The sequence below is a fragment of the Taudactylus pleione genome, unplaced genomic scaffold, assembly GCF_031769625.1.
Source record: "Taudactylus pleione unplaced genomic scaffold, aTauple2 ptg001346l, whole genome shotgun sequence".
Classification (NCBI taxonomy): Eukaryota; Metazoa; Chordata; class Amphibia; order Anura; family Myobatrachidae; genus Taudactylus; species Taudactylus pleione.
Window position 1 is genome coordinate 378,734 of NW_028285746.1, and position 16,267 is coordinate 395,000.

General features: G+C 45.0%; 1 protein-coding gene across 11 annotated transcripts in view; it reads left to right on the plus strand.

The window, feature by feature from the left end:
* The window catches only part of DOCK9 (dedicator of cytokinesis 9), a 296,517-nt gene that overhangs the window by 262,531 nt on the left and 17,719 nt on the right, over positions 1-16,267 (plus strand). For 10 of the 11 annotated variants that reach the window (XM_088463350.1, XM_088463352.1, XM_088463356.1 and 7 more), the window contains 2 exons: positions 11,923-12,045; positions 13,394-13,507. In XM_088463350.1, the coding sequence (XP_088319476.1) occupies positions 11,923-12,045; positions 13,394-13,507 (237 nt within the window). Of the gene's footprint in view, positions 1-11,922; positions 12,046-13,393; positions 13,508-13,904; positions 13,911-14,301; positions 14,338-16,267 lie in introns of all 11 variants that reach the window. The other variant, XM_088463360.1, reaches the window with a different exon arrangement.

Here is a 16,267-nt window from a genome sequence, read left to right on the forward strand (position 1 = left end):
TCTATCTCTCTATCTCCCTCCCCCTCCCCCCTCTCCCTCCCCCTCCCCCCTCTCCCTCCCCCCTCTCCCTCCCCCCCTCTCCCTCCCCCTCCCCCCTCTCCTTCCCCCTCCCCCCTCTCCCTCCCCCTCTCCCTCCCCCTCCCCCCTCTCCCTCCCCCTCCCCCCTCTCCCTCCCCCCTCTCCCTCCCACTCTCCCTCTTTTGCTGAGTTTCGGGTAGCTTTGCAGGGCCCCATAGTCTATCCCTTTCATTCCTATAGGAATAGCTGAGACATCCATAGGAGAGATAAGCAGGACCATGCATTGGGTCAAGCAAACCTTTCTGGACGTTGAATGCAGTATTTCCCAGGGTGGACATCTAGACAGCAGATCTTACCACAGCTGGTGAACAGAGGTCTACCGAGAGATCTGCAGGCACTTCAGATTTGCTATCTTTGTTTCTTGGCGCTTCAATTTGCTCTCCCTGTTCCTTAGGTATCGATGCTACAACAGGTACTGAAAAAGGTGTAAAGTGAGGGTTTTCTGGAGTTTCAGTGTAGAGGGCCCAGGGTGGTGGCTGCATCTACAATCCGATATCTTATGTCATTGCCCCCTTTTCTCCAGAGTTTCCCTCAGCTGGCTGTCCAAGCCATGTTTCTTAAGACTAGAGGTTGGTCTAGCACTACGGTTCAGGTCTCACAAACTTTTTTTTTTTTTTTTAGTCCAGATCTTAACACTAGTTTTGGAAGATTCACATGGTAACACTGAAGGTTCATGTGATTTGGATGGAAACATGTACTTTTCCTAGTACATAATGTTTCATATAATCTGATAAAAAAAAACCCATGTAATGCAATATTTTTTTTATTGGAATGAATCAGTGTCTTGTACGGAGGATAACCTTTTTTGCAGTGTGTGCACTTAACCTTTAATCGGAAAAACATAAATTAGTAAATCTTTAACAATTCATAGGTCATAGAGCTATTACACATTTGACTGGATAGATGCTGTGTTAAAATAAATATGACTTGTTCACTGATCAACTAAAATATTAGATCCAAACCAGTTGCAAAGGAAATGCATCATGAAATCTTACAAGTAGATTAAGTTACAGATATAGTGTGATGCTTAATATGGTACACCATTAGGGGTGTGCACCGGCCACTTTTCGTGTTTTGTGTTTTGGATCTGGATCTTTCTTCGTGTTTTGGATCTGGATTGGTTTTGCCAAAACCACCCTTCCGTGTTTTGGGTTCTGGGTTTTGTGTTTTGGATCTGTATTTTTTTTTTAAAAAGCATAAAAACAGCTAAAATCACAGAATTTGTTGGTTTCTCTGCTCCTATGCTATTATTAACCTCAATAACCTTAATTTCCACTCATTTCCAGTCTATTCTGAACACCTCACACCTCACAATAGTGTTTTCATGTCCAAAAGGTTGCACCGAGGTAGCTGGATGACTATGCTAAGCGACACGAGTGGGCGGCACAAACACGTGACCCATCTAGGAGTGACACTGCAGTGGCAGACAGGATGGCAGTTAGAAAAACTAGGCCCCAAACTGTACATAATGCAAAGAAAAAAAAGAAGTGCAAGATGGAATTGTCCTTGGGCCCTCCCACCCACCCTTATGTTGTATAAACAGGACATGCACACTTTAACAAATCAATCATTTCAGCGCCAGGGTCTGCCACACAACTGTGGCTGAAATGATTGGTTCGTTTGGGCCCCCACAAAACAAGCTGGCAATTAATGTGTCCCTGCACAAACTGGCTCTACGGAGGCAAGATGTCATCCTCATCCTCCTCATCCACCGATTCCTCACCCTCTTCAGTGTGTACATCCTCATCCTCACAAAGTATTAACTCGTCCCCACTTGAATCCACCACCACAGGTCCCTCTGTACCTTCTGGAGGCTGGTCTGCCTGGAAGAGCTGATAATTCATTTTGATGAACATCATCTTCTCCACATTCTGTGGAAGCAACCTCCTACGCCTTTCGCTGACAAGGTTCCCGGCTGCACTAAACACTCTTTCGGAGTACACACTGGAGGGGGGGCAACTCAGGTAAAATAGAGCCAGCTTGTACAGGGGCCTCCAAATTGCCTCTTTTTCCTGCCAGTACAGGTATGGACTGTCTGACATGCCTACTTGGATGCTGTCACCGATGTAATCCTCCACCATTCTGTCAATGGTGACAGTATCAAATGCAGTGACAGTAGACATGTCAGAAATTGTTGCCAGGTCCTTCAGTCCGGACCAGATGTCCAAACTTGGTCCTGCCTGCCCTGCATCACCGCCAGCGGGTTGCTTAGGATACCTAAGTTTTTTCCTGGCAGCCCCAGTTGCGGGAGAAAATGAAGAAGGAGCCGTTGACGTGTCACGTTCCGCTTCAGCTGACAGTGTGTTCACCAGCAGGTCTTTGCACCTCTGCAGGCTTGTGTCGGCCGGAAAGAGAGACACCACATAGGCTTTAAACCTAGGATCAAGCACGGTGGCCAAAATGTAGTGGTCTGATTTCAACAGATTGACCACCCTGGAATCCTGGCAAAGCGAATGAAGGGCTTCATCCACAAGTCCCACATGCCGAGCGGAATCGCTCCGTCTTAGCTCCTCCTTCACTTTCTCCAGCTGCTTCTGCAAAAGCCTGATGAGGGGAATGACCTGACTCAAGCTGGCTGTGTCTGAACTGACTTCACGTGTGGCAAGTTCGAAGGGCTGGAGAACCTTGCACAACACGGAAATCATTCTCCACTGCGCTTGAGTCAGGTGCATACCCCCTCCTTTGCCTATGTCATAGGTGGATGTATAGGCTTGTATGGCCTTTTGCTGCTCCTCCATCCTCTGAAGCATATAGAGGGTTGAGTTCCACCGCGTCACAACCTCTTGCTTCAGGTGATGGCAGGGCAGGTTCAAGAGTGTTTGCTGGCGCTCCAGTCTTCGGCACGCAGTCGCTGAATGGCGAAAGTGGCCAGAAATTTTTCGGGCCACTCAAAGCGTCTCCTGCACGCCCCTGTCGCTTTTCAGAAAATTCTGCACCACCAAGTTTATTGTGTGAGCAAAACATGGGACGTGCTGGAATTTGCCCAGATGTAATGCCCGCACAATATTGGTGGCGTTGTCAGATATCACAAATCCCCAGGAGAGTCTAAGTGGGGTAAGCCACTGGGCGATGATTTCCCTCAGTTTCTCTAAGAGGTTGTCGGCGGTGTGCCTCTTACTGAAACCGGTGATACACAGCGTAGCCTGCCTTGTAACGAGCTGGCGTTTCTGAGATGCTGCTACTGGTGACGCTGCTGCTGTTGCTGCGTAAGGTGATACATCTACCCAGTGGGCTGTCACAGTCATATAGTCCTTAGTCTGCCCTGTTCCACTTGTCCACATGTCCGTGGTTAAGTGGACATTGTGTACAACGGCATTTTTCAGGACACTGAGGACACTTTTTCTGACGTTTCTGTACAGTCTCGGTATCGCCTGCCTAGTGAAGTGGAATCTAGACGGGATTTGGAACCGGGGACACACTACCTCCATCAATTGTCTAAATCCCACTGCACTAATGGCGGATACCGGACGCACGTCTAACACCAACATAGCAGTCAAGGCCTCAGTTATACGTTTTGCTTCAGGATGACTGCTGTCGTACTTCATCCTCCTCGCTAAGGACTGTTGGAGGGTCAATTGTTTAGTAAAAGTAGTGGTGTTCCTACTTCCTCTCTGGGATGATGAACGACTCCCAGCAGCAGCAATAGCAGCAGCGGCAGCAGTAGGCGTAGCAATGCAGGATCCTCCAGAGGAATCCCGGATAGGAGAGTCAGTCATGCCAGTGAGATGGCCTGCAGGACTACTTCCGATCCTGACTAAGGAGGAAATTGACGAGGAGGGAGTTGACGGTGTGGTTTGCAGGCGCTTGGATACAACAGGACAACGGGATTTAGGTGTCCCTGGACTGCTTACGGTCTTAGCCAAAGTTTCTGAACTTGACAGTAACTTTTTATGAACGCGCTGCAGGTGCCGTATAAGGGAGGATGTTCCTAGGTGGTTGACGTCCCTACCCCTACTTATTTCACCTTTACATATGGTACATATGGCAAGACAGTTGTTGTCCGGATTTGGATAGAAATATTGCCAGACCAAAGAGGTGGAATGTTTGGTCTTCTGCCCAGGCATGACCGTGATGGGCTTTTTCATCCCACGGACAACAACTGTCTCCCCCGGAGCCTGATTTAAACAAACCACATCACCATCAGAATCCTCCTCGCCAACTTCCTCCTCAGCGCCAGCTACACCAGTATCCTCATCCTGTTGTACTTCAACAGTGACATCTTCAATTTGCATATCAGCAAGTGGACTGTGGGTGCTCCTTTCAGCACTTGCAGGGGGCGTGCAAATGGTGGAAAGAGCCACCTCTTCCCGTCCAGTGCTGGGAAGGTCAGGCATCGCAACCACCACCACACTTGGACTCTCCTTGGGGATTTGTGATATCTTCTTAGAAAGCACAGTTCTTCGCTGTGCTTTTGCCAGCTTAACTCTTTTGATTTTTTTAGTGGGAGGAGGGCTTCCATCGTCATGTGAAGCTGAACCACTAGTCATGAACATACTAGGGATCGACCTTAGCCGTTCCTTGCCACTCCGTGTCGTAAATGGCATATTGGCAAGTTTACGTTTCTCTTCAGCTGATTTAAATGTCTTTTTCAAGGTCATTTTCCTGAACTTTGCCATTTGGGATTGTATGTGCCCTCTACTATGACATTGGGCATCGGCCTTGGCAGACGACGTTGATGGCATGTTATCGTCTATGTCATGACTAGTGGCAGCAGCTTCAGCACTAGGAGGAAGTGGTTCTTGATCTTTCTCTATTTTATTTTTATCGGAGAAAGTTTGGTCCTCCATTTATGTTATATCGATTTGATATATACGTGCGGCTAAACACAGAAAATAATATTTTTTTTGGTTCGGACTGGAGTGTACTTTGGGGGTTACAGCACCCTTTAACGGTCAAGCCAGCCGGCCCTTTACTTATGACACAGGCGCACGCTTGGCACTACTTTGTTGATGCACGTGCGGCTACTGCGCACACAATTCACAAACACAGAAAATAATTTTTTTTTGGTTTGGACTGGAGTGTACTTTCGGGGGTTACAGCACCCTTTAACGGTCAAGCCAGCCGGCCCTTTACTTATGACACAGGCGCACGCTTGGCACTACTTTGTTGATGCACGTGCGGCTACTGCGCACACAATTCACAAACACAGAAAATTATTTTTTTTTTGGTTTGGACTGGAGTGTACTTTGGGGGTTACAGCACCCTTTAACGGTCAAGCCAGCCGGCCCTTTACTTATGACACAGGCGCACGCTTGGCACTACTTTGTTGATGCACGTGCGGCTACTGCGCACACAATTCACAAACACAGAAAATAATTTTTTTTTTGGTTTGGACTTGAGTGTACTTTGGGGGTTACAGCACCCTTTAACGGTCAAGCCAGCCGGCCCTTTACTTATGACACAGGCGCACGCTTGGCACTACTTTGTTGATGCACATGCGGCTACTGCGCACACAATTCACAAACACAGAAAATAATTTTTTTTTGGTTTGGACTGGAGTGTACTTTCGGGGGTTACAGCACCCTTTAACGGTCAAGCCAGCCGGCCCTTTACTTATGACACAGGCGCACGCTTGGCACTACTTTGTTGATGCACGTGCGGCTACTGCGCACACAATTCACAAACACAGAAAATAATTTTTTTTTTGGTTTGGACTGGAGTGTACTTTGGGGGTTACAGCACCCTTTAACGGTCAAGCCAGCCGGCCCTTTACTTATGACACAGGCGCACGCTTGGCACTACTTTGTTGATGCACGTGCGGCTACTGCGCACACAATTCACAAACACAGAAAATAATTTTTTTTTTGGTTTGGACTGGAGTGTACTTTCGGGGGTTACAGCACCCTTAACGGTCAAGCCAGCCGGCCCTTTACTTATGACACAGGTGCACGCTTGGCACTACTTTGTTGATGCACGTGCGGCTACTGCGCACACAATTCACAAACACAGAAAATAATTTTTTTTTAGGTTTGGACTGGAGTGTACTTTCGGGGGTTACAGCACCCTTAACGGTCAAGCCAGCCGGCCCTTTACTTATGACACAGGCGCACGCTTGGCACTACTTTGTTGATGCACGTGCGGCTACTGCGCACACAATTCACAAACACAGAAAATAATTTTTTTTGGGTTTGGACTGGAGTGTACTTTCGGGGGTTACAGCACCCTTTAACGGTCAAGCCAGCCGGCCCTTTACTTATGACACAGGCGCACGCTTGGCACTACTTTGTTGATGCACGTGCGGCTACTGCGCACACAATTCACAAACACAGAAAATAATTTTTTTTTTGGTTTGGACTGGAGTGTACTTTGGGGGTTACAGCACCCTTTAACGGTCAAGCCAGCCGGCCCTTTACTTATGACACAGGCGCACGCTTGGCACTACTTTGTTGATGCACGTGCGGCTACTGCGCACACAATTCACAAACACAGAAAATAATTTTTTTTTTGGTTTGGACTGGAGTGTACTTTCGGGGGTTACAGCACCCTTAACGGTCAAGCCAGCCGGCCCTTTACTTATGACACAGGTGCACGCTTGGCACTACTTTGTTGATGCACGTGCGGCTACTGCGCACACAATTCACAAACACAGAAAATAATTTTTTTTTGGTTTGGACTGGAGTGTACTTTCGGGGGTTACAGCACCCTTAACGGTCAAGCCAGCCGGCCCTTTACTTATGACACAGGCGCACGCTTGGCACTACTTTGTTGATGCACGTGCGGCTACTGCGCACACAATTCACAAACACAGAAAATAATTTTTTTTTGGTTTGGACTGGAGTGTACTTTCGGGGGTTACAGCACCCTTTAACGGTCAAGCCAGCCGGCCCTTTACTTATGACACAGGCGCACGCTTGGCACTACTTTGTTGATGCACGTGCGGCTACTGCGCACACAATTCACAAACACAGAAAATATATTATTTTTTTAGCACTTGGGGGGAGCGCCCCTGATGGACAGAGCACCCCCTGGACAACACTACAGCTCTCCTTTAGGACTGGGACACTGCACAGGACTTTGGAGTGGACACAGCCCCTATGGAGAACTGACTGCACAACACAGTCCAGCCAGCCCCTATGGACTTTGAAGTAGTGGACACAGCCCCTATTAACAACAGCAGCACAGCACAACACAGCCAGCCCCTATGGACTTTGAAGTAGTGGACAACAGCAGCACTACACTACACTACACTACACAGCCCTAACTCCCACCCTCCCTCTTCACTGTCCACAGCCGAGTGAGAAAATGGCGCCGACGCGGGTACCTTATATAGGATCCAAAACCCGCGAGACTCGGAAGGCGGGATGATGACGTTTTGCCTCGATTTCAGATCCGAGTCAGGCGGGAAAAGTCGAGCCTGACTCGGATCGGACTCGGATCGGGGGGGCTCGGGGGGGTTCGGATTTTAGAAATCCGAACCCGCTCACCCCTATACACCATAGTAATTTAATCAGTCCAAATAATAAATAAACTTGCTGCTTATGCAGCTTTGGGCCCATAAGTGGAATAGCACAGGTACCAGTATACTTGGGTATACTCTAGCATCCACAGGTGTACTGTATGTTTTTAATCACAGTTATCTCTGAATATACCGTACTGGTTTTCGTATTGTAACCAAAATGTTGCACTATTTTTGTAGGTGTCATGCAAGTTGTTCTTAATCTGGTCATACACTGAATGATGATCTATCCAATCCTGCAATTTAAGACCATATACATGAATGATCATACTCCAACACCGAAAAATGCAAAAAGATGGTCTTGATAGTTGGTTTTGATTTTCAATTATGACAGTCATTCTGTCGATTTCATTCAGTGTACTTTACATCGTAATGATAAATTGTTCACTGCATAGAGACACTTTAAAATCATTTATATCACCATTGGTTGGATTGTCTGAAAAAACTACAGAGTATGGAAAAGCGTTTCTCTAAAGCTGGGTACACACTAAGCGATCCATTGCACAATATATCATCCCGAAATGGATCGGCACAATATATATCGTGCGGATCACATAGTGTGTACACCCAATTGCACGTGCCCGCGGGTTGTTCATCGCATCGTCCCATTTGCTGTGCTGCACAGCAGATGGAACGATATGATGAACGACACCATGCTGCTAAATTCTGCATGCAATGACACATTGCGCCGTCCTCCCCTGCATCGTGCATTGTATATGGATCCATCGTGTCCCGTCGCTGGGTACACACATCGTGTAGTGTGTACCCAGCATAACACTTACTTGAGTTGTCTTCCTTGTATTTCAGTGGAAACATTGAGATTCTTATTTTCAGATACAAACAAATTCAGCTGCAAACACTGCAATTAGAGATTAGGTAGGACTTGCACTCCTCCCAACTTTAAACTTCTCTGCAGAGCAACATGGTCCCAAAATTGCACCTTCTAGCTGGATTTACTTCTAACTCTAATGGTGCATACACACTACACGTTATGCTCCCTGAGCGATATCGTCTAGTGTGTCCCCGGCAGGCTGTGCTCAATGTCGTTCATGACATTGAGCACAGCTGCTGAACCATATCATTAACGATATCGTTCAGCGCCGGGCTCTCTCCCCCATTCCCTGACATGCAGCAACCTGACGAGATCGTCAGGTTGGCCTGCATGTCAGCCCGATGAACGATAATGACGAACGACCCACGGGAACGCGCGTCGTCATTATCGTTCATCTTTTTGGGGTTAAAAATGGACAATAAAGTGGACGACTGAACGATAACGATATCGTTATCGTTCAGTCGTCCACTTTATCGCCCAGTGTGTACGCACCTTAAATGAGGCCCTGAATGTTCATTTCCTCTCTCTGTCAGATAGTTTTGTTACAGGGATGGACAGACGTCATTGTTGTTCACATCTGCCCATGTTGTGTTATCCAAGTCTGTGATCACCAATAGCGCTTGTCAGAATCCAGTCAATGTGATCAGCACTATTCGTGCAAGCAGGATGGGTGCAGTTAGTTTTATTTACTTGTATATTTAGAAGTACAGCCATGAGTACAGTTAACATTACTTCTGAAAATATATATCAAATGGTAGCATAAGGGGAAAAAAAGCACCATTGAGAAATCTTAGTGCATACCAGGGATGGATTGGGATGGAAAACCAGTCCGGGAAATCTCTGGAAGCAGCCCCAGTTGGGGCGGGCCCACCAAAGGGGCGTGGACTGTGGAGGGCAGCATGCCACCCTTTCCACAGGACCTAATCCTGAGTTGGACACAGTCACGGCCCTCCGTGCGTCCCCTGATTCTGTGCGACTCCACGCCAATGCTGCCACATCCATGCGTCCAAACATGCAAGGACCGAGACGAGACGTCCACCATCCGTGTCCACAGACACCACAATCATGCACTGCGCATCTCTAGACGCAACCATCAGTTGCACCACCGAAACCCGGACCAACCCCACACTAGGTAAGGACGTCCGTCTGAGCATCGACCCCAATGTGAGCGACCCAGTTTCTCTGCAAGCAACCACCCAAGCACTGCGCCTGCGTCACTCCAATAACATGCCCACACCATGCCACATCTGCATCTGATCAGCCAATCCACTGCAACTGCCCAGGAACGCCCAACACCTATCCAAGGCACCTACCCATGTGCGAATCTGCACAAACAATATCGGAATGCATGTGCTTCACAACCCAGACGAAAAACACTACTCCGCGGCGTCCCACATCTCCACCGCATCTGACCCAGAGCCAGGCCCACAAAGCCGTATAGCATTGGTCGCCAACCTTAATTGAGGTGCGAGCTACTTTAGAAAAATGAAACGTCCTGTATAGCTACTAAAATTATAGAAAAAAAAATCTGGCTAATAACTGAACAATTGAAGGTCATTTAATGAAAATGAAAAAAAATGTTTAATAGAACATAACAATGCATAATTGTTAGAGTGATATTGTTGTAGTTTGTAAATAGAATGTAAGCACAGGCACATCGCACTGTTAATTACTGGCTCCAAGGAGGCACGTGCAGCAGAGGAGCTAAAGATATAGGCAGGGCTGCTGTGTGATTTTCCGGCAGGGCTGGGCGGGAGTCACTCGCTCCACCGTAGTGTAGACGCTGTGTGTGGAACCATGGGAAGCACGTCAGGTTATTGCTGTAGAGATCACTTCCTCCTAGTTGACTCAGCAGTACAGCAGCTAGGTGAGCTACCAAAATTAAGACCGCGAGCTACCGGTAGCTCGCCAGCTATGGGTTGGCGGTCACTGCTGTACAGCATGCCATAGCAACTGCAGCGACAAAACTTCCCCGCTAGATTACACTGATCAGTTTGATGTGTGACATTTGTACATCTGTGTGTGAATTAGTCTAAATCTGTATACAAAGTGATACAATGCAGCAGCTGCGGGTTTATTTCTTCCAAGTTCCGTTGTGCTTAATCTGCAACTTTAAGTTTAAAACAAATTCCTGTGCAGTGAAAGTTGCAGCCCAGGGTCTCTAATACACTATCAGGGGAGCGATAACATCGTTTTTGCGTTAATATCGCACTTTTGACGTCATTATCACAGGTTTGACTTTTACACCGTATTCAATATCAAAGACTTATCGCAGTTTTGAAAAGTCTTTGATAAAAAACGGGGATAACTTTTCACCATTGAATAGGTGTCGAAAAAAAGTGCAGAATTGGGGTTTAGGGGTGCAGGCTTAAAAAAAATAGCCTGCACCCCTGGAAATGACATTTAAAAAAGAACTGTGTCAAAAAAATGTTTTAAAAAAAAATAGGGACACCCCAAAAAATTAATTAAAAAATTGGGGTGATAAATAAAAAATGGGAAAAAATTGTTTAACAATAGGGAAATAGGTTCAGGGCTATTCTGCAAGTATGAGGCCGGTGTTTTCTAGAATAGAATTATAGCGGCAGGTGCACAAATGCAGAATTTTTAAAAACTTACTTTAGGGACATAAAAATATGCTAGTACCCATTTTCATGTACCCCAAATTTGATGGGACCATTTAAAAAAACGAAAAAAATAACCTAAGTGCTCTTCTGCATCACTTCTTCAATGTCGGGAAAAAAACACCTGCTGCGGCTATTTAAACCCCCGACTTTCAATTAAAGGCTAAAACGGGGGTACCCATAGTGATCCCCCATGTTTTTACTACTTTAGGGGGGGTCTTACAATTATTTTAAGGAAAAATTCGGAACTTTACGCAAATCCAACTTCGGAGTTTCCCGTTTTCGTTAATTTTATATTGAGTACGGGTATAAGCGGGAGCGCGCCCGATACTTTAACGCAAGTAAAAACTCCGATATGTTTTATATTAAATACCCCTCTAAGAGTGGTGTTTTGCTGCGTCTGTGATGCAAATAAAATGCAAAATGTACAGACTGTATGCTATACCACATGGAGCTGCTCAGTCGCACTGGGCATCACGTGTATAGACACTAGGTGTATGAAGGCCAATGACCCTCCAGCCCCCACGGTCTCCCTCCAGCCAAAATGGTTAGATCTAAGTTAAGCTGTGGGGCTCTGGGGCCCCCTAGAACCTCAGAGCCCGGTACAGTTGTACCCCTAGTCCCCCCTGTCGTTCGGATCTAATGAGGGCACATCTGTTACTGGCTTGTACTGTATTTAGGGCTTTCATTGCACATAACACATTGAGAAAGGAATATGATTGTGAGTGTCTTGTGTTGTCGTTTATAGATCAGTTTAATATAACTTTTAGGAAGGCTATAAAGCAATAACTGTATGATCATTTAATTAATAGATAGTTTTGTCTATAAGACTAGGTAACACAATTGAGTGATTCTTTCATCTGAGCTACCAGATAGGCTGTATATAGAAACTGTGTAACGCTGATGAGTAATATTGCCACTTATCTGTAATATAGGATGTTCTGATGGAGCTCCTGGAGCAGTGCGCGGATGGACTGTGGAAAGCAGAACGTTATGAGCTGATTGCGGACATATACAAACTCATCATTCCCATCTATGAGAAGCGCAGGGATTTTGAGGTATGTATTATTTGTTGCATGCTTACTACATCTAAAAGGTGTGAGAGGCTGTTTAATGTGTGGCTTTGGGTATAGCAATACTGACGAATAATGATGTGCTCATTTGTATAAAAGAGCTGCTGCTTTTGGGCTGCTCATTCTTTTTCAATGGAAGTTGAGTTGTAGAGCCAGATGTACGTACCAGAAAGTAACTAAAAACTTGATGACAGAACCAGATGTATTTCTATTTCTGTAGCTCATTTTTCGGTACATATTCCTCGTGGTTTAATAACCGCAAAAAAAAAGGTAATCTGTGATAGTCATTTTAATAATGGGGATAAAGTTACTATGGAAACATGGATAGGCTGTACTATTAGTTTAGTTAGAGATCATGTATTACAGGCCTAGGGATAGCATTGGTGGATTGTCACATTGTAGAAGTATAGGTAGATTTATTATAGACCTATTCATCAGGTGAGGATGAAATTCATGATAGGTAGTGATAATATCTAATTAGTGAAGCGCATGAATGGATGAACGAGATTCAGTAGGAAACTGCTCGTGGCTGCTGAGTCTCCTATGCCTGTGAGGGGGAGCGATCACACTGATCGCGTCCCCCCTGGCTTTGAGCAGGGCTCAGAGCGCGTCCCCCCTCCTCCCCACTGCGTGTGCAAAGCTGGGGTTTTTCCAGGAAGGGGTCATGGCCACACCCCCTGTTACCCGGGCCCACCGTGGCTCTTGGCGGGCCTGAGTGATATACGATAATATACATATAGTGAACAGAGAGGATTCAGTGTACCATTGTTCTGGTGCCCAAATGATATCGTTTCCAATACAATATTAGCAAATCTGACAATCCACAGTTTTGATCCCAAGCAATACCTCTACTTTAGTACTCTCATTTCTTACTGAAAGTTTCATGATGCCCAATGTTTGATGGCCACTGTCATTAAAATCTATTATTTCCAAGTTCAATAGAGCTACATAAAGCAATCAGATGAAACATTTCAATTTTGCTATGAAAACAGATGTCTTGTAGTTTGTATTTTTGTTTATGCTGTAATTTAGCTGGACCTGAGTATGAAACAACACCACTGCATAGAACATGCAGGTTATATCTGTGAAATCTTTAGTAAACAGATCTTGATATGGCTTTATAATATAATTATTGATTGAGATTGTTTGTGACTCATAGGGCTGTTACAGAACTTTAGTATAACTGAGTACTGAGTTACAGTGATATTATAATAACCTGTGGCTTTTATTATGCTTGTAAGCCAGTATTGTGTAAACTGTATGTCCTTAGAAAGCAAAATTATATTACATAAAACAAAGTTTATATTTTCACCCCATTCCTATCTTTTTATAGAGACTTGCACATTTGTATGATACACTGCATCGAGCTTACAGCAAAGTTACAGAGGTGATGCACACAGGCAAGAGGCTTCTGGGTACCTACTTTAGAGTGGCCTTCTTCGGACAAGTAAGAATCCTCTTACTGCACTTGTGTAGTTTGTGGCAATTATGTTTAAAGGAAGTCCCCACCCAAAACCCCTGCCAGGCTTTTGGGGCTTGATTGTTTAATGAAATGAACTTTAAAGCAACCACTATTCTCCATCTGCTTCACTCAATACCATGAGTGATTCCTGATGTGATAGTAGGTTTTCCAGGTTGTTTTGCCTGAAGAATTTGTGAGATGAAGGTTGAGAAAGTGGGTGGGGGTATCATAGGTTGGGGGAGGGAGCAGCTCAACCAAATAAAGTTGAGTTCTTCATTAACCTTAGTACTAAACATTAACTTCTACAATGTCTCTGGTCTTTCACTTGTAAATCTCTGCTTTTTTGTTTCTGTTTTTTCTTTGGTTTTGTTACTGTCTGAAGGCAGCGGTAAGTTGTTATGTCAGCCTTGTTTGACACGTTTTCACTAGGTCTAATCTGTGCTGTGTGGTTTGCTAGAATGAGATTTTGGTTTCATTTGCATATCGTGCCACAAAACAGGTTGAGTACTTTACACTTCCCATCTGCAGAGATTGCTGTATGTGTTTATTGCATGCAGTGTAAAAATGAGTGGCTGTAGTGTGGTGTGCCATTTGTTTCACATGGACCCCTTCACAGCAAGTCTGTAGACTGCTCACTGCTTCATTCAATGGAGGCTTCTCATTCAGACTGTTTGTGAAAGTGTTTGGTTTGCCATTGGTAAAAGTGTGTGCAGCTCCACTGCAACAAGCTATGTAACTGTCATTTTATTCTGTTTTATCCCTCTCTTATAATCCTGTAGCAATACCAGTTTACAGACAGTGAAACAGATGTGGAGGTAATTCCGGTAAAATGGCTGCCATGTAGGCAATGTGGTGACCATATCCTGTATCAAAGGTTTTACCGCTTCCATTGCATCCTGTTCTGTTCACCACCTTCCATTTCACTGGGAGATGTGTGTTCTTATTTCTGGGTTCAGTTAATCCTTTACATCACTTTTAATCTGCTGTCATTGAAAGGTGCTCCCATGTGGCCTTATATTGTCTCTGAGAGCTCTCTGTAATAAGATCACTCTTCTAAAGTTTCTCCTACTGATTACAAAACAAACTCCACAGTGCAGATGAATATTGTCTGGACTTGTACTGTCTTCTTGAACTTACACAGAAAATGTAGTAGTATAGAAAGCTATAAAGAGAATCATCCCTGCTGCACTTACAAATTCACTCAGAGCTCCCATTCATGGACAGACCATAAGATATGATAATGTCGAATAGCTGCCACACTTTCAGAATAAAAGTGAATTCCATAGAAGACATTGCATGCAGTCTGAAGGCCAGTACACACTAGATCAGTGGTCGATGACCTTACTTGAGGTGTGAGCTACTTTAGTAAAATGAAACCTCCTGAAGAGCTACTAAAATTGTAGAAAAAAAAATCTGGCTAATAACTGAACAATTGAAGGTCATTTAATGAAAATGAAAAAAATGTTTCATAGAAAATAACAATGCCTTGAATTATTACAGTGATATTGTTGTAGTTTGTAAATAAAGTTTAACAGGCACATTTCACTGTTAATTACCGGCTCCAAGAAGTAAGTGCAGTAAAGGAGCAAAAGGTATAGGCAAGGGCTGCTGTGTGATTTTCTGTCAGGACTCAGTGGGAGTCCCTCATTCCGCCATAGCATAGACGCCATGGGTGATTGATGTAGAGAGGCTGCGGCAATCACCTGACATGCTTCCCTGTGGCTCCACCCATGGCGTCGACGCCAAGGGGGAGCGTGCATCACAGGTCACTTCCTCCTAGTTGACTGGCAGCTAGATGAGCTACCAAAATTAAGACCACGAGCTACGGGTTGGCAACCACTGCACTAGACGATATATGTGATCCGGCCGGATCGGACGACATGTTGGCAAAATAGTCTAGTGTGTACACTCAATGACACTGACGATGCGTGCTCCTGCGCATCGTAAGCGAGGGCCATGCTGCTGATTGCAGCATGGCCCTTGCCGTCACGATGTCGCTCCCGACATCGGGAAGTGTGTATGCACTTGCCGATGCTGGGATCCCGTCGCAGGACAGGTCGGCTGCGTACACACTGCTAAATGTGTATCCAACTTGAGATATCTGAATTTTAAAATTGTGTGTGGGAGGGGTGCATCTGTTTGATTTTTTTCTTTTTTTTTTTTTCTTTTGCAGGATAATCATAATATCTTATGTAGTGTAGTGAATTTAGTTATGTTAGGTTTATTTTGACTGTAGAGTTTCCTTGGCTTTTTTAGTTGCTCTGTCAGTAAACGCTTTGGGGTGGAGTGGACTACAATACAAAGTCTGACTAGCAATACAAACATCTCCCATCTGTATGTTCCCAACACTACTTGTCTTTAGTCTGTAGGTGACTTAAATCATCTGGTTAGTATGAGAGTGGTACAGCTCCATCAACTTACTTTGAATAGAAAATAAACAATAATAACTGTATGATTAGATCTTTGTTTTGGTCTAAAGGCCCCCATACACGGTGCGATTCAAAGTTGGTAAGATGTGTTGTAAGATTGCCCTTGAAATTCTTCCCTTGAAATTCTTCAAACGATGTGGTCAAATGGTGTACGATTGATCGTTACGATCATAGGATAAGATGAAGTGAATCAGATTGTACTGAAAAGATCGTAGCTCTCTCAGCAAAACCATCTAATCTGCGATCCAACTAGAGGACAGCGGGGACGCGCATCGGGGTCGCAGAACACACAAAATACACCTATTTTCACACAATT